The sequence below is a fragment of the Saccopteryx bilineata genome, chromosome 5, assembly GCF_036850765.1.
Source record: "Saccopteryx bilineata isolate mSacBil1 chromosome 5, mSacBil1_pri_phased_curated, whole genome shotgun sequence".
Lineage (NCBI taxonomy): Eukaryota > Metazoa > Chordata > Mammalia > Chiroptera > Emballonuridae > Saccopteryx > Saccopteryx bilineata.
In genome coordinates, this window is record NC_089494.1 from 105,056,978 (window position 1) to 105,084,594 (window position 27,617).

Consider the following 27,617-nt stretch of genomic DNA (forward strand, 5'->3'; position numbering starts at 1 on the left):
GGGATGCCTGGAAAGCTATTACTTTTTAAAGGAAATGGCTTCTCCTAACTCTTTAAAAAAATTTCCTCAGTGAGCTGTGGCCAGTTGGCTCAGTGGTAAAGCATAAGCCTGGCGTGCAGGAGTCCCGGGTTCGATTCCTGGCCAGGGCACACAGGAGAAGCGCCCATCTGCTTCTCCACCCCTCCCCCTCTCCTTTCTCCCTGTCTCTCTCTTCCCCTCCCGCAGCCAAGGCTCCATTGGAGCAAAGTTGGTCCGGGCACTGAGGATGGCCTCTGCCTCAGGTGCTAGAATGGCTCTGGTTGCAACAGAGCAATGCCCCAGATGGGCAGAGCATCGCCCCCTGGTGGGCGTGCCGGGTGGATCCCAGTCGGGCGCATGCGGGAGCCTGTCTGACTGCCTCCCCATTTCCAACTTCAGAAAAATACAAAAAAGAAAAGAAAAGAAAAGAAAAATTTCCTCAGTAAATTATGTGTAGCCCAGAAGGTGGACTCAATATTCTGGTTAATACTGTATTAGCCTAAGACTCACTTTCTTGAGAGCTTTAGCAGAAAAGAAGCAACAATAGAGGTGGAAAGGACAGTAAACTAATAGAAGATTAAAGGTGATGGTGTCAAAATTTGCTTTCTCCCACCCCCACGATTTGCCAGAAGTTGGACACAGCTATGTGAATTACATGAATTTAAAAATCCAGAAGAGAATGGTCATCAAACATTATTGGTATTATAACCTCTGAGGAGTTTATGCTTTTGTTTTTTTTAAAACTAGTCCTCATTCATCTACCTCATTTCAGTTCAGATTGGTACATTTTGAATCTAGTGAGCTAAAAGTAGTTTTTGATTCAATCATATAAGTTTATTACAAAGCTTAATTAGGCTGCTAAAACATGTGGGAAACCTCAGATGGAAAGGTACTGTAAAAAAGATAAAATGCAGCCCTGGCCGGTTGGCTCAGTGGTAGAGCGTTGGCCTGGCGTGCAGAAGTCCCAGGTTTGATTCCCAGCCAAGGCAACAGGAGAAGCGCCCATCTGCTTCTCCACCCCTCCCCCTCTCCTTCCTCTCTGTCTCTCTCTTCCCTCCCACCACGGCCAAGGCTCCATTGGAGCAAAGATGGCCCGGGCGCTGGGGATGTCTCCATGGCCTCTGCCTCAGGCGCTAGACTGGCTCTGGTTGCAACAGAGCAACACCCCAGATGGGCAGAGCATCGCCCCCTGGTGGGCATGCCAGGTGGATCCCGGTCGGGCGCATGCGGGAGTCTGACTGCCTCCCCATTTCCAGCTTCAGAAAAATACCAAAAAAAAAAAAAAAGATAAAATGCTGTTACATACAAATATAACATATACCTACATTTCTCAATACTTACATTCGTGTATTGCTAGTTTTGTTTACTATGACAGATTTCCCACTCTGATCAACATTGTGGTCTAATCCAAAGTAAGCAGCTACTCTGTGTAATAACATCCTATGGTAAGATGTCATCGGGGGGAACTTTTTACGTGGAGACCTAGAAATAGGAAAAAAAACCTAAGTAAATCAAGGAAAAATGTGATGACAATTTCTTTTCTTGTTAAATGCCAGGACTTACTCATTATTTCCAATGAAATCTAAAATTTCTTGTTCCAATTTCAACAGCATCATTCTGTCCCTGAAACAAAATATGAAGACTCTTATATGTAAAACTTAACACTGAAATAATCATAAATGTTGAATACTGCTAAATATTTTTCTTAAAAACTGTACATTGAGAAAAATCACAAGCTTGATGCTAGAATATTTATATACTCTAAAAAAGTAAAATTTTAAAAACTAAAAGATGATAGTTTTCGTTTAACTTTTTATTATGGAAAATTCACACATACACATATGTAAAGGGAACAGTGTAATAAACCTCAATATAGCAAACACCAAACCCAACTCCAACAACTATCAACATGTTGCCATTCTTTTAAGGAGAGATAGTGAGACAGACTTCTGCATGCACTGGGACCAGGATCCACCTGGCATACCCTCTCTGGGGCCGATGCTCAAATCAACCGAGCTATTTTTAGCACATGAGGCCGACTCACTTGGACCAAATAAGCTATCCTCAGCTCCTGGGCCAATGCCTGAACCAATCAAGCCACTGGCTGAAGGTGGAGAAGGGAGGAAAAGAGGGAAAAAACAAGGAGAGGGAAGAGGAGAGAGCAGATAGTTGCTTCTCTTGTGTGCCCGGACTGGGAATTAAACCTGGGACGTCCACACGCTGGGCCAATACTCTATATACTGAGCCAACCGGCTAGGGGCCATGTTGCCATTCTTAAAATAGATGTATTTTGATTTACTAAGTAAGACTATACTGAAATCTTTTCTGTAAATACAGGGCAAGGCAAAAGTAGGTTTATAATTGTGAGTATGCAAAACAGTTTATCCTTGAATTATGTACTAATTGCATTATTTTACATACAAACAACTGTAAACCTACTTTTGCCCCCCCACTTTATATGGATGAGACCATATTAGTTTTTACTTCGTTACTTAATAAAACTGAGAGGTGGTAGGAAGAAAACAGAAAACTGCAATTAAGACTCCTGACTTTGTTATCATGCTGAACTCCACAGAAACAGTATCTAAAGAACACGCAGTGCCAGTAACAACAGGAATACTCCTACGGGAATCCAAAGCTATTATATAGATGGAACTATAGCAGAGAAGTATGAACTACAATCCTAACTCTAACTTAAAAGAAGAAGACTTCCCAAATCATTTTGTAAATTGCTATTAAATATTTTTAAGGCTTTGGAAATTTTGCCCATAAAAATCAAGAACCAAAAGCTTCCAACATGTAAAATAAATAAGGACTTGAGGGAGTACCTGCATGTGATCCTTTAGACCATTGGGGTCCTATTTGGTGTACTTAGGCTGTTAACAATAATGGCACCCCTCCCCAAAGGACCTCCTTTTTCAAACACCAAGAATGTGGCTCAAGAGAGTAGAGTATTTCTGTGCTCACTATACATTTTATGTGCACTTAAGACACACAAAACAAGTACATCCTAGAACCTTAAAGCTAGAAGCAGCTTTACAGATCATTCAATTGTGTTCCCAAAATTTTATAGATTAATAAACCTAGACCAAAAGGTAAATGGTTTTCCTCACAAATAAATGTTATATAGAACTCTCTCAAATTCTAATAGAGAAGATGATATGCCCTGCTTAAGTTGCCTGGAAGTCTATACATCAGCCTTGAATTTGAACCTCCTTCTACACCAGTTGTAGTCAACCTGGTCCCTACCGCCCACTAGTGGGCATTCCAGCTTTCATGGTGGGCAGTAGTGGAGCAACCAAAGTATAAATAAAAAGATAAATTTAACTATAGTAAGTTGTTTTATAAAGATTTATTCTGCCAAGCCTGACCAGGTGGTGGTGCAGTAGATAGAGCGTCGGACTGGGATGCAGAGGACCCAGGTTCGAGACCTCAAGGTTGCCAGCTTGAGTGTGGGCTCATCTGGTTTGAGAAAAATCCCACCAGCTTGAACCCAAGGTCGCTGGCTCCAGCAAGGGGTTACTCGGTCTGCTGAAGGCCCGCGGTCAAGGCACATATGAGAAAGCAATCAATGAACAACTAAGGTGTTGTGACGCACAATGAAAAACTAATGATTGATGCTTCTTATCTCTCTCTGTTCCTGTCTGTCTGTCCCTGTCTATCCTTCTCTCTGCCTCTGTAAAAAAAAAAAAAAATTTATTCTGCCAAATTTATTGAAAATCCGACATAAAGTAGTTGGTAAGTAATTATTATTATATGCTTTAACTTGCTGTAACTCTGCTTTATAAATTTTATAAAGTAGTTACTTCCCTACTTTATAAATAACCATTACTGTGGAACCGGTGGGCGGTTAGAAAATTTTACTACTAACAGAGATACAAAAGTGGGCAGTAGGTACAAAAAGGTTGACTACCCCTGTTCTACACTGTAAAAATTTCTCATAAAACTGAGTATTATTTGATCATAAATTTAAAAATATTACTTGAAAAATCAAGAGAAAAACATGCAACCTGGTGATTTCAAACCTAAAGCTGAAAATGGAATTACAGTGGTACCTTGAGATACAAGCAAACCAACATACAGATTTTTTTTTTAAAGATACGAGCTGCGACTCGGTCTGTATTTTTGTTTGAGATCCGAGCGAAATTCCGAGATATGAGTCATGATTCGAGAAGCTGCAGCTAGTTGATGCATTGGTACACAAGTCCAGTATCGGCAGTTTGATATACGAGTTGACTGACTCGGCTAAAGAACGAATTAAATTCGTATCTCAAGGTACCACTTGTACGTTTTAATACAAATTGTAGCAAAATTCAATTCTGCTCGTAAATCTGGTCCTCATCTAGTATTCCCCAGCTTAGTAAGTGGTACCCTTTTCACCCAGTAGACTGTATTAGAGACATTTTTGGCCTGTTATAATCAACCTTCTAACCCTCTTATGCAGTTAATTATTACTGCAAATTTTATCTACCTTCTACCTATTTTTCTTCTGAGCAATGCCAATACCCTGGGTCCAAGCAATTAGGATCTGTAACTTAAATTACTACAATATTGAGTAGTTACTGTCTCTTGGTATTTTCCCTCCAAATCTATTCCACCTAAAGCAAACAAAATAATGTCACTGACTTGGTTAAATATTTATCGCAGGTTTCCAACTGCTTTTGGGGTGGAACTAAACATTTGTACTGTGGCCTACCAGGCAGGCATAATCTGGTCTTTCCTTACATCCATCTTTAGCCTCATCTCCTTCCCCTTAGCCACAAAACTCATCAGTTTGGCTTATCTCTACTTGCTAATAAGCTCCTTCCTTTCTCAGCTTCTTGGAACATGCTGTTTCCTTTGCCTGAACAACTTTTTTATATTCTTAGACTGTTTCTTTCATACATTTTTAAAATAGCATTTATAAGTTATATAGTTATTTGGACTAAATAGGAATTCAACAAATGTATTTGCATGAAATTATTTCATACAGAAGGTCTTTTAATATTTCTTTTCCTTAAATTATTGGGGGAAGATAGGAAATTTTTACCTCACAGGGTTTTCCCCAAAAAGGATTTACTTAACTATAAGACCATCTTTTCATGTAACTTTTAGGGGTTAATCTGTCTTGAGTTGATATAATTTTCAATAACTTTCCTGATATATTTTAGACACTGTAAAAAAAAATAAAGAAAATCTGGGGCAGGCAACTTATCAGCATTAAAAAAACAGTGCATTTAAATTGGTTTTCTGTGTTTGAGCTGAACAAGCAGGCATAAAATACAGAAAATGTTCTTCATAAATGCACTACTGTTACTAAAAAAAAAAGTGTTATCTCTAAGAAAAAAAACCCCAAATCTAATATTTTTACTAGTCATTAACAGGAATTTAGGCTTTTTTTTCACATGTAGACCTGAGTTGCAGAGGATTTTCTATTATGTACACTATTTACTATTCTCTTTCTCAGTTTACTAAACTTTTAGTTACTAAAAAATAGAAAACTGTTAGAAACATAAGGCCAGTAACTTTCCTAAATTCTTATTTATTTATTTAGGTGAGAGGAGGGAAGATAGTGAGGCAGACTCCCACATGTACCCCAAATGGGATCTACCTGGCAACCCTATCTGGGGCTGATGCTTGAGTACTAAGTTATTTTTAGTGCCTGAGGCGATGCACTCCAAGGTAGCCAACCTTAGAGCCCTAGGCCATGCTCTAACCAATCAACTCATTGACTGCAGGAAGGGAAGAGGGGAGAGAAGGAGGAGAGAAGGAGGAGAGAAGGAGGAGAAAAGGAAGAGAAAAAGGGGGAAAGAAGCAGATGGTCACTTCTCCTGTGTGCCCTGACCAGGAATTGAAAACGAGACGACAATACAATGGCTGACGTTCTATTTACTGAGCCACTGGCCAGGCCCCAAATTCTTAAGATCGACACTTTCTGCCTTTTATCTAGTATAGCTCAGTCCAAGCTCCCAAATTTTCAAATCTGTAATCAAGGTTAGACATTTTGGTAATGGTCATAAGCCAAGAATTAATGCAATAATATATTAATAATATAAAACAAATATAGGAATCCAACTAAAGATCTACAAATTACATTTTTTGGGTGACAAAGATAGCGTGAGAGAGAGAGAGAGACAGAGAGAGAAGAGAGACAGAGAGAGACAGAAAGGGAGAGATATGAGAAGCATCAATTCTTCGTTGCAGCTCCTTAGTTGTTCACTGACTGCTTTCTCATATGTGCCTTGACCAGGGGCTACAGCAGAGTGAGTGACCCCTTGCTCAAGCCAGCGACCTTGGGCTTCAAGCCAGCGTCCATGGGGTCATGTCTATGATCCCAAGCTCAAGCTGGTGAGTCTGTGCTCAAGCTGGTGACCTCGGGGTTTCGAACCTGGGTCCTCTATGTTTCAGTCCAATATTCTATCCAGTGAGCCACTGCCTGGTCAGGCTACAGATTATTTCTTTTAAGGCATAAAGTTTAGCACATGAACCTAAAAGTAGGCTACTTTTTAAAACGTTTAAAAGAAACCAATACAATATAAGTGTCTAGTCACTATATGTATACTTGAAACGAATATAATATGTATGCCAACTATAATGGAAAAGTTTAAAAAAGAAATCAATATATGGTATCTGTTTTTAAAGAAATAATAAAAACAAGGATTTCAAATTGATCAGTAGTCCACAGTTAAAATGAAAAGGCAACAATCTTTTAGTTCCTGAGTGTTGTAGTCACGACACCAGACCTAGCTTTAGAGAAAGCTGTGTGTGGCTGCTGCACCAGCGGCAACTCAAAAGAAGAATACAATAAAGCTTCCACTGGACCACCCCTTCCCCAACGTTCCTTCTGACTTTGGTCAAGTATCTGCAACAGATAAGAAATAACTTAAACATTACCTCTAATAAAAGTAGTTTTACAAAGTATTTCAAACACAGAACAATTACACAATATTTCACTGAGTAAAACAAATTACTTCAAAAAAAATCCAATCTCAGGATTAATTCATAAGGTTGCTCCCCTTCATTAGTGACCTAATATAGTTACCTTTATTATCCATATTTAATACTGATAAAATTTTCACAAAATGAGTATAACATTAACAGAAAAATAGTATATCATGTCAGTGTAATCCTTACTGAGGATAACTTCAGATTCCTAGGTTTTAATTCAGTTAATGACTACTTAATGTAGCATCTGAAAATATTCCTTATAAACAGGAATTCCAAAGAAATTACCATTTAACATCTGAAGTTGGACTGAGAACAAGATAAAAATTTAATGACCTGAAAAAAATTTTTGAAAAATTTCTCTGAACAATATTCTATCTTTTTTTGACAGAGACAGAGAGTCAGAGAGAGGAATAGACAGGGACGGACAGGAAGGGAGAGAGATGAGAAGCATCAATTCTTTGTTGCAGCACTTTAGTTGTTCATTGATTGCTTTCTTATATTGCCTTGACCACGGGGCTACAGCAGAGCAAATGACCCCTTTCTCAAGCCAGCAACCTTGGCTTTCAAGCCAGAGACCTTTCGGCTCAAGCCAGCAACCATGGGGTCATGTCTATGATCCCACAGTTGAAGCCAGCGACCCCATACTCAAGCTGGTGAGCCTGCGCTCAAGCTAGCAACCAGGTTTTGAACCTGGGTCCTCTGCGTCCCAAGCTGATACTCTATCTACTGCATCACCTCCTGGTCAGGCTTAAGATTTTTATTTATTCATTTTAGAGTGAAAGGGAAAGAGAGAGAGAGAGAGAGAAGTGGGGAGGAGAAGGAAGCATTAACTCCCATATGTGCCTTGACCGGGCAAACCTGGGGTTTTATATTATTGATTTTTTTTTTTTTTTTTTTTTACAGAGACAGAGAGAGAGTCAGAGAGAGGGACAGATAGGGACAGAAAGACAGGAATGGAGAGAGACAAGAAGCATCAATCATCAGTTTTTTGTTGCGACACCTTAGGTGTTCACCAATCGTTCTCTCATATGTGCCCTGACCGTGGGGCCACAGCAGACCAAGTGACCCCCCGCTCGAGCCAGCAACCCTGGGTCCAAGCTGGTGAGCTTTGCTCAAATCAGATGAGCCCATGCTCAAGCTGGCGAGTTCAGGGTCTCGAACCTGGGTCCCCTGCATCCCAGTCCAGCGCTCTATCCACTGCGCCACCGTCTGGTCAGGCAAACCTGGGGTTTTGAACCAGCAACCCCAGTGTTCCAGGTGAACACTTTATCCACTGAGCCACCACAGATCAAGCAAACTTTTTTTTATAGATAGAGGGGGTGGGGGATAAATGGAAAGCATCAACTTGTAGTAGTTGCTTCCCATATGTGACTTGATCAGGCAAGCTCAGGGTTTCGAACCAGCAACCTCAGCATTCCAGGTTGACGCTTTATCCACTGAGCCAACACAGATCAGGCACTTCTAAACAATATTTAATCTTGAAAGTTTTAGTGGAAATCTGTCATACTTATTACTAATTTTGTGCCACGTGTCTCTGGCAATTAATTGGGTGTTTCACTGAGAGAAAACACAGGCATTATTAAGCAAATCTTATTTCTCACAAAATTTAACATTCGCTACAACTTCCTAAATCCACATTGATAATAGTAATAACTTATACATTAGCTATTAAATAAATTGTTCACTATATATTTATTTAAATAAAAACACAATGTACACAGAAAGAATAAAATGCTGACACATGCTATAACATGGATGAACCATAAAAATATTATGCTAAGGGAATGGTGCCAGTCACAGAAGACCACAAATACATATGACATTCTCATGAGATGTCTAAAACAGGGAAATCTGTACAAACTTGATTAGCATTCTGGGCACAGGGAGGTGATAGCAATAGGTATAGGTTTTATTTTTGAGTAATGAAAATGTTCTATAATTGACTGTTGTGATGGTTGTATAGACCTTTAAATATATACTGCTCACAAAAATTAGGGGATATTTTCAAAATGATTATGAAGCTATAAAATATCCCCTAACTTTTGTAAGCAGTATATTAAAGCCTATTAAATTACACACTTTAAAAATGCAGATAACTCACAAACTTTTACAATTATAGAGGAAAACAGCACTGTACAATAAAATAATTTGAAATGTATAAAAAAATTTCTAATCTTTGTCCTTATTGATGTTTCTCCTATTGGTTCAGAGACAAGAACAATTCTACCTGGTTTAGGATCCTATCTTGTTTTACTCAAAGAAGTTATGTATTTTCTACCTTCCCCTTATTCCTCAAACCACTGAATTCTGGTTTCTACCATCCGTATGAAACAGCTTGTTAAAATAGATAGTAACTTCCTAGTTTTTCAACCTCATGAATTGTTTTTGGTACTTTGATTTTACCTTCCATGAAATTGTTCCCTCTTGGCTGACTTGTAAGACAAAAATTCACACCATTTTCTATATTTAGGACTGACTGGAGTCTCTTCCTTCTCATCTTCCTTTTTTTTTTTTTTTAAAGTTTTTTTTTTTTTTTTTTTTTTTACAGAGGCAGAGATAGACAGGGACAGACAGACAGGAACGGAGAGAGATGAGAAGCATCAATCATCAGTTTCTCGTTGAGCATTGCGACTTAGTTGTTCATTGATTGCTTTCTCACATGTGCCTTGACCGCGGGCCTTCAGCAGACCGAGTAACCCCCTGCTGGAGCCAGCGACCTTGGGTCTAAGCTGGTGAGCTCTTTGCTCAAGCCAGATGAGCCCGCGCTCAAGCTGGCGACCTCAGGGTCTCGAACCTGGGTCCTTCCACATCCCAGTCCGATGCTCTATCCACTGCGCCACCACCTGGTCAGGCTCATCTTCCTTTATATCCTATCTTTCCATGGAACTGTGTCCTTGGTATTTATTTCATCTTTCTGAGCAAACTCATTTATAGCAAGCTTCGCCTCTACTGATGACTCCTGAATCTGTAACTCCAGCCAGGCTCATTTACTTGAAAAACAGAGCCTCTTAATGCTAACATCTCATCTCCTTGCTTTCTTTCAGGAACCTCCAACTATTCTTATTTATAATGGAACTTGCCCTATTTCATTCAGGTCTGACCCCTTTCACACTGTCAGCCCAGCCAGAAACCTAATAGCCACTTTGTTCTATTCCCAATACTTTTCCATATCCAAATGATCACGAAGTCCTGCAAGGTACTTTTTGGGTATCTTTTAAAAGTGTCCTTTACTCTCTAGTTTTCTCTATGGTCTCCTTTCTGTACTCCTTGCTTATGATATTAGCCCGTCATTGCTGAAATAACCTTTCTAAAATACAAATCTGATTATGGCATTACCCTATTCAAAATCTTCTAATTACTCCTCAACTTAGCATGCCATACTTCTCAGATGGTGCACTACTGACTTTTCAAATAAGAGTATATTTTTCATTGTTTATCATTGTCTTACAGATCTTTTTAACACCACTGACTTCCAAGTAACACTCCACAGTCACTAGGACTCACAACCCCAGCATGTTGGCAGAATTCTAGGTTAAGAACAACTGGATTATGATCCATCTTCAGATCTCTCCCACTCATTCCCCATCACTTTCTAGAATTACTTGCCACATGCTCCCTGCTAGAGCCAGCATGTACAATTTTGTCTTTCCTTGAAAGTATCACTTCCTCTTGCACACTATGATGCCTTGCAATGCTCTTTATCTCTATCCCATGCGTCTCAGTATAGATAGTTCCCATTTAAAGCACTCCAATTTCAGGACTCAGCTCAGGCAGTATCTTTTCAGTAAAGCCTTCCCATATCCTTTCAGAGGTTAGAGTACTCACCCTGTGCTTTTATGGCACCTTAAAAAAGTTATTTTATAACATCTATTCTATTTTAATGATATATAATGTGCTTTTTATCCAGCATAGAGGGTGAATAATTTAGGGTCAGTCTTTGTATCTAGAATGCTTAGCACATGATAGATGCTCAATAAACGCCTGTTTAATGGGCTAATAAATTCATCTTTCTTTTGAGACTAAAGAAATAAGCCTGAGAATAAATGGTGAAGGAAGGAGGCTTGATCTGGGGTGGTGAGCGTGCGGTGCAGTGTACAGATGATGTGTTACGGAATGGTACACTCAAACCTCTATGATTTTATTAACCATTGTCACCTGAATAAATTCAATTTTAAAAAAAGAATAAGCCTGAACTTCAAACAAAAAAGTCAGGCAAAACTGACTAACTTCTTCCTCACTTCATACCTATATTGCTTCAACCCCTATTACAAGGCCATTTTTCATTATGGTTGTTTAGCTTTTGAAGTTTATGTTAAATGCAAACTAGAAAATAAAGATGGTACTGAATAAAATTAACTCTGAATTAGAATAAAGGCTTGCCTTGAAGTATGACATACGTCTCAATGAGACTCAAGAGAGTTGTTCATGTTTTCATGTACACATATCCAATGAAACGGCTTTATTTTTATTTCAATGTATGTAAAAATACCACTCTGGGAAGCTAACTTTTAGAAGATGGCTTCTACTTTATGAAAGCACTGGTGAGATATTTTTTGGATAAGCATTTTGGTGGGGAAATGTCTTAAAGGGGTCAATAACCTACCAAAAAGTTAAAATCTATTTATTCAGTACCCTGGTAAAACAAAGAATTTCATAATTACTTAAAGTAGTGACTTAAATAAACACCTTAAAAATCTTTGGGTTGAAGGCTTATAAACTAGGGAAGAACAAAAACTCATCATAAACAAATACACAAGTTCTTATTTAGATGAGTGAATTATTGTGAGAATATTTTTTCTTGTTTTTCATGATTAACGTTACCTTTGTATTTCAATTGAGTAAAAATTATTTTGTAATTCTGTCCCAAAATTCCTAGAGAGTATGAATTATTTTTGTATCATGGTGACATATATAATGCAAAAAGCTATTTACACAGGTGCATATAGTAGACCAACAACATCTTAGCCCTAAGAATCTAAAATGTTTCTAGTATACTTCAAATATTGCAATCTTATTCTAATATTCTAACTCAGTAATGAAAACATATATAGTAAATTATGGTACTCTAGAAGCAATGTAAACCTTATAAATTTAATTTTTACCTGGGATTGTTTTTTAATGTATTTACTAAAAATTCATGTAGATCTATGCCAGTTGAATCAGTGTATTCTTGACTGGAATCTAAAAAACAACAACACAAAAACCCAGTATAAAGTTGTTTGAAAATAAATTCCTTTCCCTTTTATACATGATACATTTATTAAATGAGATGCCTCACAATGAAAAACATTAACAAAGTAGGAAAAGGAAATTTATGATGAATTCAGATGACCACAACTTTTCTATGCACTTATAATGAACAGACATGGGTTTATGTAACTGCATGGACATGCACATTCTGGAAAAAAGTTTCTCTCTCAAACATGTCAGTTTAATTTACTCTGAATTCTTTAAAGATCCTTTCATACAACTCACTACAACTGTCACTTTCTAAAATGCTTCCTTAAGTAAAAAATTAGAATGATTTATACAATTAACTATATTGGTAACAAATTCAGCAACTTAGTTCAGTTGTGAACACAGGTAGAGAAAATAATTTGGAGGTAGACAGGAATTTAGTTTTGATAGAATATTAATTAGATTTGATCAAGTCTATAACTTTCAAAAATTCATGTTTATTTCTTCCTATTAAATGTAATATCCTTTTATATCCTATTTTATATAATATGCTATTTATAATACTGATCAGCATAATTGAGTTTGTAAATAAAAAAAGCATTTTTTAGGGATGCAGTACTAGATGATGGTGAAGTCCCTTAAAATTTATTATGAAAGAAAACATTCTGGTTCCCAAGAATATTATTATTGAATACTGAATATTTAGTCATCATTGCTTTGTTTCATAATAATTAAAAATATTTTTAGTGGAATCAGTGTACAATTTATAGTAATTCCATTATTTTGATAAGATATCAAGACAGCTATCCTTCTCTGTGACTCTGTAATGTTTTACAGCTTTTTGGCAAAAGTGTCTTACTGATGATGTTCAGATGAGCAAATACTGTATTATCCCTTCAGTTTGTTCTGTATCATTTTTAATACAGATATCCTATAAATATAATCATATGAGGGGTAATAGGATGATCAACAGTGACACTAAAATTTTGTTTAAAAAAACAGAAATACAGAAATAAATTGCAAACCTCTTGATAACATTTTTCTGGGCAACTTATCACCAGCTTTTTCTTTTTCTGCTTCATCTTTTGAGGGTTTCTCCTCTTTTTCAAATGATTGCGTTAACTGGATCTGAATTTTCTCCTGTTGGAAGGTAAAATCCATTATTAAATAAAAGTATAAAGCAATCAGTTAATACCCCACATTTGTAATTTCTGAGTAGTACCGAAGTGTATAGAGAAAAGAAAAAAATTATTTTATCCAATTAGATTCTTCAAAGTAGAAAACTTAAAAATATTTTTGCCATTTTTATCAAAGTCTAAATATCAAATGTTAAAATGCTGAATATATCAACTGAAATATCCTGAAAACTATTTTAGAAAAAAATGTATGTGTTTTTTTATAATAGTTTAAATGTATCTACTTGCAAAACTCCTGGAGAATGAGAACCAAGGTCTTTTTAACCTGTTTTGCAATGAAGATGCCAAATAGAAAAGGATAATTATCATCAATCATGACAACAGAAATACGTGTCAAGTCAACACTTAATAAGAAGCACTTTCTGAGTATTCACTTTAATGTCGTATTCCTTCATTCTCTTGACATATAAAAAACTTTAAGTACAACATTTCTAAAACCAGGTTTACATGACTTTCATTATTTTCTATTTGAGATTTACCATCATTCTTCCTTTAATCACCACAAAGTTTAGAAAGGTTTCAAACAAGATTATTTTCTTTCCTGATCCATAATAATTCATTGTAGAGTAACCATATTGCATAAGACTGAAAAGGAGAACTAATTCTACATTTCATTTTTAAAACAATGTCATTACATGCGATTTCACAATCCAAAGGAATTATTGAAAATTCATATAAGCCTAAAAAGGCAAAAATCACATAGCTCTGTTTATTCAGGCAAAGTTATAAAGAAAGGTAGAGTAACTTCCAGACCATTTCTACTAAAGATAAAGGTACAGCTTTCTTGTAGACTAAATCAAACTCTTGTTCTTTAGCAATAAAAAATATCAATCAATTACTTTGCTTCTCTGGGAGATGGTTGGTAGTGGTAATAAATGCAGTTAAATCACTATCAAAGGGGAGATAAATTTCAAGATTCCTTTTTAAAAAAAAATAAATTGATTTATTTTAGAGAGAGAGGAAGGGTGAGATAGAGAAACATCAATTTGTTGTTCCACTTACGTACATTCACTGGTTGATTCTTGTATGTGCTCTGACTAGGAATTGAATCCGCAACCTTCACATACTAGGATGATGCTCTAAATGAACTGAGCCTACCCAGCCAGAGCAAATACCAGGATTCTTAAACTTGTAGCCATCAGGATTTCTATTAAACACACCTGCCCCCATAATTTTTTCTGAAATAGTATTTGGTAGAAAAACTTCAAATCAATAGTATTTTTTCCTATAGGATTGCTGACTGCTATTTTCATCTCTTTTCAATTCTACTTCCCCTTCCATCTCAGGTCAAATTTGTGCTCAGAACATATAGGGCAGGCACTGGCAGGGTAGTTCAGTTGGTTAGAGCATCATCCTGATACACTAAGGTTGCAGGTTCAATCCCTGGTCAGGGCACAAGAATCAACAAAGGAATGCAAAGATAAGTGGAACAATCATGTCTCTCTCTCTCCCTCTTTCTTGAAAATCAATAAATAAAAATTAAAAAAATAATAATATAGGGCAAAAGCTATTTACTGTCAATTTTCACTAAAATGATGAACATTTGTTTTATGCCCTCTTTTGTCTTGCTTGCCAAACTTAATACATTCATCAATTGGTAAGTCATTTTTCTAATTATGACCAATTTTCTTTTTTAAAAACTTAATTTATCATGGTAACAATGGTTAATAACATGTAAACTTCAGGTGTACACCTTTATAATACGTTTTTTCTAGAGTGTGCTCACCTTTGGAAATCTAGTCGCCTTCAGTCACCTAGTATTTGACTCCTTTGCCCTTTTTGCCCTTTGCCCAATCCCCTACCCCTGGCAACCACCATTGTTTACCGCATATACATGGCTTTTTGTTTGTTCATTTGCTGCTTTTTTTGAGAAATAATATGGTTCTTGTCCTTTTCCATCTAATTTCACTTAGCATAATACTCTCAAGATCCATCCATTTTGTCTTATGACCCATTTTCTAACCTATTTTCCTTACTTTTAAATATGTAATTGTAAGATAGATATGTAAAAAAGAATCCCAGAAGTATGTTTTGGAAGTAGAATGTTGGAAGTTTTCCTGACTCACAGCTTCTATTTCTGATACTCAAGGATAATCGATGAAATCCAGGTTGGAAGAAAAGACTTCACATTTATATTGTCACAAAAGGCACTTTCAATTACTATCAGACTTCATTTCTACATATGATTAACTACAGATATAAAACTATTTTATCAAGATGAACTGTATTTAAAATCTTGTAGGCTTAATGTACTAAGGCCAGTCTTCAGTTGATACTGAGACTTTGTTTTCATTAGCAAATAAGCAGGGTGCATTCTAAATTCTGAAGTCCTTATACACAAACTCTTCTGATTATAAATAAGCAACATCTCCATACGAAGTTGTAATTCCTTTGCTCTTCATTGTCACTGACATTTATTACTGAGGTCACTTCCCTCTCATAAGCTATCAGACAAGTAACATCTCTCTTTTAACTGCCTCTCACCCTTTTGAGTGAATTTTATTCTGTATTAATTCCTCAAAATTCACATTCTGAAGCAAGCAGTATTAGTTGGAAATTGTCTCTACCATCAAGGATTAGATACTAGTACATTTCATGAGAAATAATTTATTTACCTATTTCCATTCAAGTACAATTCAGTTAACTCAAGACTTGGAAAAAGGAGTATCTTTTGTTTAGTAAGGGTCAAAATTGGTTATTATCTCAAAAGAAAATAATTACTGAATCCAAGAAAAGCTGAGGATGAATGTATTAAGAGAAATAACTGAATTCTGGCCTAACATCCTTATTCATATCCTATAACAGCTCTTTGAACTATAAGTGAAAAGATGTGATCATAGTGTGTGTGTGTGTGTATAAATAATATACATATATTAATTTACACTATATTCTTCTGATATTAATTTTTTCTGATATAAATTTTCACTAGCTAAATTTATGTAGCGCTATAAGAATACCTCCCCAGGATTTTTCAGATAGGTAAGTAAAATGTACTGGAAAAAAAATCATATTACAGTGTTTCTTTAAAAGAATATATTTTTCCTGTATTAAAAGTCTTTTGAATGCCTAATACTTCTCATTTTCTCAATCTCCTTGGACTAATTATTCCATTAGGCTAAGATGTTGTAACATTTTGGACAACAGAATGAAGAAATGAATTTATAAAAAACATTATACTGCCCACCGCTCCACTCTGAACAGGCATATCCTTCACTCTGATTTGTACAAAAGAACATTATCAAACTGACATTTTGGTTTTTTTTGACAGAGACAGAGAGTCAGAGAGAGGGACAGATAGGGACAGACAGGAAGGGAGAGAGATGAGAAGCATCAATTCTTTGTTGCAGCTCCATAGTTGTTCACTGATTGCTTTCTCATATGTGCCTTGACCAGGGGGCTACAGCAGAGCTAGTGACCCCTTGCTCAAACCAGCAACCTTGGGCTTCAAGCCAGTGACCTTTGTGTTCAAGCCAACGATCATGAGGTCAATATCCATGATGCCACGCTCAAGCCAGTGACCCCATGCTCAAGCTGGCGAGCCCATGCCCAAGCTGGAGACCTCAGGGTTTCAAACCTGGGTCCTCCGTGTCCCAGTCTGACACTCTATCCACCGTACCACTGCCTGGTCAGGCTATGACAAATAATCTATTTTAAAAACCTTCCCTTTTTTGCATTTTGAGAAAAAAAAGTAGTGCTTTTAAAAAAGAGAACATATTCTTTTAATATGTGATGACTCTTTTCAGTAGCTATAGTAGGCTTTGAGGGTACTCTCTAAATCAAGCAAAGCCTGTCTTCACTTGAATCAACAAATGTACAATTATCATTTATTAAAAAAAAGATATACAGCTTTTCATAACCTTCCAACTTTCCCCCCCCTCTCCCTCTCTTTCCTTTCTCTCTCTTTTTTTTGGGTCATAATTTCTTAAATAACCAAAAAGTTGCCTCAATTCTTTGGAAAGTAATTGTTGGGATATAAAGGAATTTTAACATTGCTCAAACTTTTAAAAAGTAGAACAAGCCACCAACAGCCAAACACTGGTAAAAGATGCAAAAATATTTAGTATAAAATGTACAAATATAACATAAGGCAAAGATAAATTCACAGCTAAGATGAACAGAAAAGTAGTCATAGCATGAAAAATATAAAAGGCAAACTAAATTTTGCTTGAACTTCAGTAGTTGTATTTTTACAAGTTTAGACAGAAAAAAAAATTATAAGTTTTATACAATTATTAGAGCCAAGCTAATATGAGAATTGGCTTCACTGTGCATTCAGGTTAAGTAAAATAATAAATACATCAAGCAGAAGTCTTGGGTAGTCTCCTTTTCACACACAAGTGGTATTTGACAAATTTATAAAGGTTAAAATAAAAAGGGCAAATTTCATTACAATTTCATTAAGTACTATTTTTCTACTTTTCCAAAATAACTTATAACTAACTCCAGTAAAGCCACATTCCTGGTTCATTATGTTATCCTTAGGTTTTTTCAGAGAGAAATCATTATACTAAATCTTAGACTGAAGTAACAAGGTTTTTCCCACTTTTCATGTGTACCTTGGGTATATTATCGAATCATTCTCTTAGTAAAAACATATACAATGAGCGCACGCGCGCGCACACACGCACATATGGTTTTTCTTTAACCTTATAAAAAACTGTTCTCCAGGAGGTAGGTTATTCCACCATTTCTTTAAACAGTATATATAGATTTTACCTGGTTCTCCTGTGATATCTCTGTTGTAGGGGGTGGTGGAGATTCTTCACACACTGCAAGGCTCCGAACTAGCTTTAACTTTGAGCTTGACTAAAGAAAAGTATTTAAAATTAACACTATATTTCACAAATCTGGATGTATATCCAAAAGCCCCCTCGAGTTTCTTAAGTCTTTATAATTTCTGCTCTGTATAGGCATATGTGAAATGTGAAAGTTAAATATATCATTAATTACCCCTAAAACCTTTTGTTAAGAGGGAAAACAATCGCAGTTTTCAAAATTATAGCAATAGCAAGAATGGGGATAATTCCAATTTCAAAACCCAAAGGATGCTGAGAAAGCCATTTTCTCTATAGATTATAAAGAACCATTAAAGATTTAAAGCAATGCACAAAAGTGACTAGGCAAGACAAAAAAACCCAAATAAAACAAAAAGCTTTCAGCCCCAAACAAAATGTGATAAAACTAAACTGAATGCGGTGCTATATGAAAAAAAAAAGATCATCAAGCATGAGGGACGGCCCTTGGCATGCCAGCACAAAATATTTACTATACCTTAGACCTTTTTCCTGTCTGTCCAAATGACTGCAATGGCCGCTGAATACACAAGAAAGATTTGTATTAAATTTCATACTGAAATGCAAAGTTTTCTGCTTAATTCATAATTCTAAACCACTAAGAAACTAACTGCATAAAGAATAGAAAATGAAGACATCAAATTTGGTATCAAGTAAAAATGTATTGATTCCTCCCAAAAGCACAGAAGATTCTAAAATTTTTCTGTGGATTGGCATTTTCTGCAAGTGAGCAAATGACCACGATTTCTGTGCTAACTGACCTAAATGGAACTTATAAAGTAACTTCATAGATAATAGCAAAATAAAACATGCTTCTTCATTATTTTATAACATACACTTGAGGCAAGGTTAGGAGGGAAAAAACCCACAAAAATCCTGAGGCACTTTAAGTAGTGGTGCTTAGCAAAGTTACAGACTTACTAAGGAGAAATGTTGCTAATGCACATTGAGACAGAGTACAACCACCTATCTATTGAGCCTTTTAAACACTGTGTGAAGTACACCACCAGTTTATTAGTTACAGAATCCTGTCTGCCCGGTCTAGAGTAAGGCAATGAAGCGATGTAAAGAGGTCAAAGTTCCAATACACATGTTCAGCATGATTGTCAAATCATCAATCACGTGGTTGGGGAATCCACTGGGGCAACTCGCTCTAGTGTGTGACAGCAGGCTGTAGACTGGGAAAGCAGCTGAAGTGCTCACGAGCTAGAGCCAGCTAGGTTTTAAACATGCTTTCCTTCCTCCAATCTCCTTCCAATCTCCTTCTCTAGCCCCAATCCCAAAAAGTACCAGGTCCAGGTCCCTATCATTTATACTCATTAAAGCCAGGGAGCCAGTTTGGTAACAAACATAAAACAGATAAAAAGTCCTTAAAATCTAAATTAGTATTGTTCACACATGAAAAAAGTCATCACGTCATTCTAATATCCAAAAGCACCCTTCTAGTAGAAACAAGAGAAATGAGAATATGCAGTACCAGTGTGTCCTGTCCCCGATTTTAAGCCCAAAATTCTTGAGATAAGCATTGTATTCTTGAGATTTTGACCCTGGATTATCCATATCACATACAAATTAGCAGTAACAAACACAAAAGGAAAGTAGAATGAAGAAAAATGACTTCCAATTTCTTATAGAGAAGAAAATGGCTCATATGCATACACATGACATTACAATGCTGCCCAAGAGCTTCTGAATGTTGGTGTTGTCTTCTATTTTACTCTCTAATTTGTTTAAGAAAATCTCTAATCGTAATTCACATCCAAATGTATAATTAGAAGAAATTATGCTACATAGAGTAAGGACTTAAAAGGAAGAAAAAGTGGGAGAAAATCAACAAATAAATGCTAGCAAAAAGGCAGAGATGAGAAAAGAATTTGCAACTTCCTCCTGTGCTCTTGCTTTAATTCTAAGCATCAAGGGTAAAAACTTCCTATTAAAATTAAAAAAAAAAAAAAAAAGAGAGAACTGACAAGCAAAAATTGTATTTATATGCAAAGCTGAATTTAAATTTCTGACTTTTCTTCTTACAGGTAGGTGATCCCAGTCAAGTTATTTCAGTTTACTCTTATCTGTATAACAGTTCATACTATTTGTACTAATTTTCAAGTTTCTTGAAAAGGTTCAATGAAAGGGCAGATTAAAAGGGCTTTGTAAAAACTAAAGCACTATATAAATAGATCATTAAAGGTTAAACACCTAGCATGTCAGAAGACCAATGTTTTACTTCTGCTTACTATGAGATTTAACTTAAAAAAAATCTATGAAATGAGGATGCTGTACATCAGTATTTTTCAGTGGACTGGCAGCTGAAAATTACTGTTGTATATTGTTTCTAAAGTAATAGTTTAGAATTTCCATGGATTTACACGTGCATTTAACAGCCTTAATTCATATGAATTCTTTGATGAAAATTAAGATTAAAAAAGACACAGAGAGGTAAAATTAATATGTTCTGAGTTACTGCTATATACCAGACACTGTGCTAGGTACTGGGGCTATAAAGATGAATAATACACAGTTCCTGGTGTCAAGAACCTTACAGCCCAGACTCAGAGTTACTAAATGGTCAGCCGTAACCCAAGACCTTCAGAATATTAGCCCGGTGCACTTCATATCACACCTATAAAAACCTTCTTGTGGATCAAATGCTACTTATGGGAGAGAGGATTCTTTTCTTTTTTTTACAGAGGCAGAGATAAACAGGGACAGACAGACAGGAACGGAGAGAGATGAGAAGCATCAATCATCAGTTTCTCGTTGCGACTTCTTAGTTGTTCATTGATTGCTTTCTCACATGTGCCTTGACCGTGGGCCTTCAGCAGACCAAGTAACCCCCTGCTGGAGCCAGCGACCTTGGGTCCAAGCTGGTGAGCTCTTTGCTCAAGCCAGATGAGCCCGCGCTCAAGCTGGCGACCTCGGGGTTTCGAACCTGGGTCCTTCCGCATCCCAGTCCAATGCTCTATCCACTGCGCCACCACCTGGTCAGGCTGGGAGAGAGGATTCTAAAGATGGCCTCTCAACATTCCCATCCCCTGGTTATTTAATCAAACACTAATCTAAATTAGGATGGGAAAGGATTTAAAAGGTGTAATTAAAATCCCAAGTCACTTGGTCTTAACAAGATACAGATATAATTCAGCTGGGTCTGATCCAATCAAGTGAACCCTTTAAAGGCTGATCATATTCTTCGGTGAGGAGCAGAAGTGTAAGTCAGATTCGAAGGGCAAGAAGCACTGATACAGCATGCTGGCTTTGAAGTTAGAGGTTGTGTGAGAAGGATTGCAGGCAGCCTCTATGAGAACACTGGCCTTTGACCAACAGTGAGCCAGGAAACATGGACCTCAGACCTACAACTGTAGGGAACGAGTTCTGCCAACAACTGGAAGGAACCCAGGAGTGAATTCTTCCCCAGTCTTTAGATAAGGCCCTAGTCCAGCCAACATCTTTGATTTCAGCCTTGTGAAACCCTAAGCAAAGAATAACCTGGTCCCAAACTAACTTCTAATCTATAGGTCTGATATCTACAACTGAGTTGATATTGTATCAGGTCTACCAGAAAGTTCTGTCCGTTTCTATCACAACAAGTTTCGACATGTAAGCACATGTTTATTTGGCGCATGTGTGCCTCTCTATTTTTATCACTTAATGTATACATACTGATGTAGCAAATTAACTAACACAAAGTTGATTCATGTTAGTCTTATGTGTGAAGTGATAGTGTACCCATGGCTACTGATAAAGTTCATTTACGCCACTATAATTTTTACGAATTTCAACAAGGAAGAAATGCTACAGAAGCATGTAGAAATTTATTGAAAGTGTTTGGTGAAGGTACAGTTTCCGATAGGACATGCAGAAGATGGTTTGAAAAATTCGAAACAGGTGATTTCGACCTTTCTGATAAGCTACATTCTGGGCAACCATCTTTGATCGATGACAATGTTGTTAAGACCATGTTGGAGCAAGATCGTTTTCTGACAACATCGGAGATCGCAGAAAGGCTTAATTCAGCTCAGCAAACCATTTTGGGCCATATTTGGGAGATAGGATTGGTGTGGAAATATTCAAGATGGGTGCCACATGAATTAAGTCAGAAGAATTTGGATGATCGAGTTGTCATACGCACATCTCTGCTTGCTCGGAAGAAAATCGAGCCCTTCTTGAACCGGATGAGAACTGGGGATGAGAAGTGGATTACCTACGAAAACATTGTAAGGAAAAGGGCATATTGTGAACCCGGAAAACCTAGCCCTTCCACCTCTAAACCAAATTTGACTCTGAATAAGAGAATGTTGTGTATATGGTGGGACATTCGAGGACCAATACATTATGAGCTTTTAAAACCGAACGTAAAGCTCAATTCGGAGAAGTATTGTCAGCAACTGGATAATTTAAAGACAGCAGTCCAAGAAAAGAGGCCGGCGATGTTCAATAGGAAGAACATCATACTGCATCATGATAATGCCAGGCCATACGCTGCTTTGGGGACTCGTCAAAAAAATTGCAGAACTAGCCTGACCTGTGGTGGCGCAGTGGATCAAGTGTCGACCTGGAACACTGAGGTTGCTGGTTCAAAACCCTGGGCTTGCCTGGTCAAGGCACATATGAGAGTTGATGCTTCCTGCTCCTCCCTCCCTTCTCTCTCTCTCTGTCTCTCTTCTTTAAAATGAATAAATAAAAATAAATTTTAAAAAACCTGCAGAACTAGGCTGGGAAATTCTGTCGCATCACCATATTCCCCGGACTCAGCACCCTCCGACTATCACTTGTTTTTGTCCTTACAAAATTTTTTGAAGGGCAAAAAATTTAAAAATGAAGAAGATATCAAACAAGCACTGGTTCAATTTTTCGCATCAAAAGATAAAACATTTTTAGCCTGACCAGGCAGTGGCGCAGTGGATAGAGCGTCGGACTGGGATGCGGAAGGACCCAGGTTCGAGACCCTGGGGTTGCCAGCTTGAGCGCGGGCTCATCTGGCTTGAGCAAAAAGCTCACTAGCTCGAGCAGGGGGGTTCCTCAGTCTGCTGAAGGCCTGCGGTCATGGCACATATGAGAAAGCAATCAATGAACTACTACAGTGTCGCAACGAAAAACTGATGATTGATGCTTCTCATCTCTCCGTTCCTGTCTGTCCCTATCTATCCCTCTATCTGACTCTCTGTTCCTGTAAAAAAATTAAAAAAAAAAAAAAAAGGGATATACAAATTGACCTCATGCTGGCAAGAAATCATTAATAATAATGGCAATTATATTATTTAATAAAGTTTATTGACGGTAAGAAAAATTTGTATTTTGTTTTATTCCAAAAACGGACAGAACTTTCTGGTAGACCATATATATATATTGTTTTATGCTGCCAAGTTTGTGGGAGCATGCTGTGCAGTAATAGAAATCTAATACACTACTACATAAAGTAAAAGTATAAACTGCCAAAGTGGCATTATTCAATAAAAGTCACATTATTTCACTGCAAATAGCAAAGAACTGAAATTATATAATATATGCCAGAAAATTTACCATATACATATATGCATACACAATAAAGCAGAGAAACAAAGTTTGATTAAAAAAACAACACTGTTTTATATTTTTAGTATTAATTTGGTAGCTACATTTGGCTTTAAATAAAAATAATTTTTAAAGAGGATTTTATTATTTAAACTACACCTTTCACTTTTTCCCAATTTTTTTCATTGCAAAAACATATGCATAACATAAAATTTAACATTTTTACCATTTTCAGGTATACAGTTCAGCGGTATTAAATACATTCATAATGTTGTGCAACCATCACTGCTATCAATGTAGATAACTTTTCATCCTGTAAAACTTAAAACTCTGTACCCAATCAAGATAATTCCCATTCTCCTCTCCTCCCCAAACCCTGGCAATCACCATTCTACTTTCTGTCTCTATGATTTTGACTATTCTATATAAATGATAGAAGTCGAATCATACAGTATATGACTTATTTCACTTAGCATAATGATCTCAAGGTTCATCATGTTGCATGATAATGCAGAATTTCCTTCCTTTTTAATGCTAGATAATACTGCATATTTGAGAGTGAATGCTATTGAACATGTTCAGTACAATTCTGAAATATCCATTGATCTGTTGAAGGATGTATTTGGGTTGATTCCATATTTTAGCTATTGTGAATAATGCTGCTATAAACATGGATGTACAGATATCTCTTCCAGGCTTCAGTAAAAGTTTTAGAATCTGCAATACTCAGCAAGAGAGTCTGAGTTTATTGTAATATGCACTGAAACCGAGATGCTGCTTTCAGGGTAGTCAGACCAAATGAGGTTGGAGAAGGTCATGACTGAAGCAGTATGGTGCTCTGGAAAAGCACATGGAGGAAGGCTAGGACTGAGTCCTGGCTGTGCCACAGGCTCCCCAGGTGGCCTTGGGAATTCATTTTCATGAGTGCAAGTCTCTGGAAAATGGAAGAGTTGCTCAGATCAACTTTGAAAAATTTTTAGCTGTGACTCTGAATTCTATGAATCTAACTCCAAAATAGTCAATCATTACTTTGTACTTCTCTTGCCAACTCAGGATTTTTCAGGGAGAAATGTCATTACATGAATTAACAGAGGGTATCCCTCTCTGGGGCATTTCTTCCTCAGCCTCTTTTTCCATGAAGGATGGTGGTGGTAATGTTCCCTGGGTTTTCAAATGGAAACTTTTCCACCCTGAACCCAAACACACACTGTTAGTTCCCAGGAACTAGCTAGGTATGGTGTCCACTAATACTCATACCTCAGACATTGGTGTTCACTCTTCTGGAAATGCCACAGTTCCTCTCCAGTACAAGTGAAGTGACTCAGTGGCTTTCTTCTTATTGTCTGTGAGGCCAGGACCAACCTGTTACCACTCTAGGCGGTGTGTTTCTGCTATCATATCACAGAGGGCGTGTGCTCTTAAAAGACAGCCAAGGGGCAGGGAGTCGGTTTTCTAATCATTTGATTAGAGTAGCTTCCAAAGCTGATAGCTGTTTTCCTTCATCAGTACTGCTGTTTGTCTTAGGCATCTTACAAAGTCTGTTCAAAGAACCACCCCCGGCAACACTGGCACCATCTGAGAGCTTGCTGAGATGCTGAATTTTGGGGGTCTCACCCCACACATTCTTTACTTCCTCGTTTACCCTCCTTAAAGTTTTTGACTTTGAATGACTCTGGCAGCTTTGACTCCTTCCCTCTTGGATGTGTAGTTTATAGGAGTTATGTACCCATGTGAGACGGGTGTCTTGGAGGTGGTGCAGGGGACTGAGAAAGCCCTTCTTATTGGCTTCTTTGGTGTCATATCTAAGAAATCGTTGCCAAATCCAACGTTATGAAACTTCTCCCCTATGTTTTCTTCTAAGACTTTTATTTTAGCCCTTAGATTTAGGTCTTTGATCAATTTTGTATTAATTTTTGTATATGGTGCTAGGTAAGGGTCCAACTTCATTCTTTTGCACATGGATATATAATTTCCCCAGTATCATTTGTTGAAGAGTGTCCTTTCTCCATGGTCTTGGTATCCTTATCAAAATTCATTTGACTGTATACGTATTGGTTTATTTCCTGGCTTTTTATTCTAGTCCTTTGGTCTATATGTCTGTCCTTTAAGCTAGCACCATCCTGTTTTGCTTATTGTAGTTTTATAGGAAGTTCTGAATTCAGAAAGTGTGAGTCCTCTAGTTTTTTTTTTAATTTTCAAGACTGTTGGCTACTCCAAATCCCTTGAGATGCCACGGGAATTTTAGAGTTTTTCTATTTCTGCAAAAAAAGTGTCATCTGAATTTTGATAAGGATTTTATTGAATCTGTAGATTTGGGTAGTACTGTCATTTTAACAAAATTAGTCTTCCAATCCATGAACATGGGATGTGTTTCCATTTAGTTATGTCATCTTTAATTTCTTTCAGCAATGTTTTAAAATTTTCATTATACAAGACATTCACCTCCTTGACTAAGTTAATACCTAAGTATTTTATTCTTTTAGATGCTATTGTAAATGGTATTGCTTTTGTAATTTCCTTTTAGTCTGTTCATTGTTGTATAGAAATGCAATTGTTGTTTTTTTGTGTTGACTTATATCCTGCTATGTGTGGAATTTTTAGGGTTTTCTACACATAAGATTCTTATCTGCAAAATAGTTAATATTACTTCTTCCTTTATGATGTGAACACCTTTTTTTTTTCTTGCTTAGTTGAATTACTAGAATTTTCAATACTATGTTAAATAGAAGTAGTGAAAGCAGACACTTGATTTTAGCCTTGTTTTTGGTTTTAGTGGAAAAGCTTTCAGTCTTTCATCATTGAGTATGATGTTCAATGTGGATTTTTTCATATATGACTTTTATTATATTGAGGTAATTCCCTTCTATTCCTAGTTTTATGAATGTTTTGATCATAAAAAATTATTGAGTTTTGTGAAATGCTTTTTCTGCATCAATTGAGCTGATTAGATGCTTTACTCCCCTAGCATTTTCTTAATATGTATTGCATTGATCAATTTCCATATGTTGAAATTACATTCCCTAACATTCCAGAAATAAATCCCACTTGGTCATGGTGTACAATCCTTTTAATATGCTACTGAATTTGCCTTGCTAGTATTTTGTTCAATTTTGCATCACTGTTCATAAAAGATACTGGTCTGTAGTTTTCTTGCAGAGTCTTCGTATAGTTTGGTATCTGGGTAATGAATTAGGAATTATGCCCCCTTCCCTTTAATTTTTTAGTAAAAGTTTGAGAAGAATTATATTAGCTCTTTAAATGTTTGGTAGAATTTACCTGTGAAGAGATCAGAGAGCCAGGGTTTTCTACTGTCTGGAGATTTGTGATTACTGCTTCAATCTCCTTACCAGTAATCTTAGCCTTGGTAGGTTCTATGTTTCTAGAAATTTGTACACTTCATCTAGATTATCCGATTTTTTGGCATACACTTGTTCATAGTACCCTCTTTTAAGCTTTTTTTTTTTTTTTTTTTTTTGAGACAGAGACAGGAAAGAAGACAGAGGGTAAGAAGCATCAACTTGAAGTTGTTTCATTTTAGCTGTACATTGATTGCTTCTTGTATATGCCTTGACCTGGGATCAGACCTCAGGCTCAGACTGAGCCAGTGTCCCTTTGCTCAAGCCAGCAACCTTTGGGTTCAAACTGGCAAGCTTTGGGATCATGTAGATGATCTCCCTCTGATAATCCTGCATTCAGAGCTGGTGACCTCAGGGTTCCCAGGTCTCTGCTTTATCCATTGCACCATCACAAGTCAGGCTAATTCTTTTTCTTTTGTAGAATTGGTAGTAATGTCCCTACTTTCTTATTTTAGTAATTTGAGTCTTCTCTATTTTTTAGTCTATCTAGCTAAAGGTTTGTCACTTTTGCTGATCTTCTAAAAGAACTGACTTTTGGATTCATTTATTTTCTCTTTTAATAGAATTGTGTTAAAGTGATTTTGCTTTTCAATTTTAAAACAATGTTACTGTCAAAGTAAAAATTTAGCAGCTTGTTTAAC

General features: G+C 36.7%; 1 protein-coding gene across 8 annotated transcripts in view; it reads right to left on the reverse strand.

Annotated features, from left to right (window-relative positions):
• Positions 1–27,617, reverse strand: part of R3HDM1 (R3H domain containing 1) — a 119,273-nt gene that overhangs the window by 82,794 nt on the left and 8,862 nt on the right. For 4 of the 8 annotated variants that reach the window (XM_066233265.1, XM_066233268.1, XM_066233263.1 and 1 more), the window contains exons 3-8: positions 18,591–18,632; positions 18,036–18,125; positions 13,149–13,263; positions 12,048–12,126; positions 1,582–1,641; positions 1,360–1,500 (exon numbers count right to left, since the gene is read on the reverse strand). In XM_066233265.1, the coding sequence (XP_066089362.1) occupies positions 1,360–1,500; positions 1,582–1,641; positions 12,048–12,126; positions 13,149–13,263; positions 18,036–18,125; positions 18,591–18,632 (527 nt within the window). Of the gene's footprint in view, positions 1–1,359; positions 1,501–1,581; positions 1,642–12,047; positions 12,127–13,148; positions 13,264–18,035; positions 18,126–18,590; positions 18,633–27,617 lie in introns of those variants that run through there. The other 4 variants (XM_066233270.1, XM_066233266.1, XM_066233264.1 and 1 more) reach the window with 3 other exon arrangements.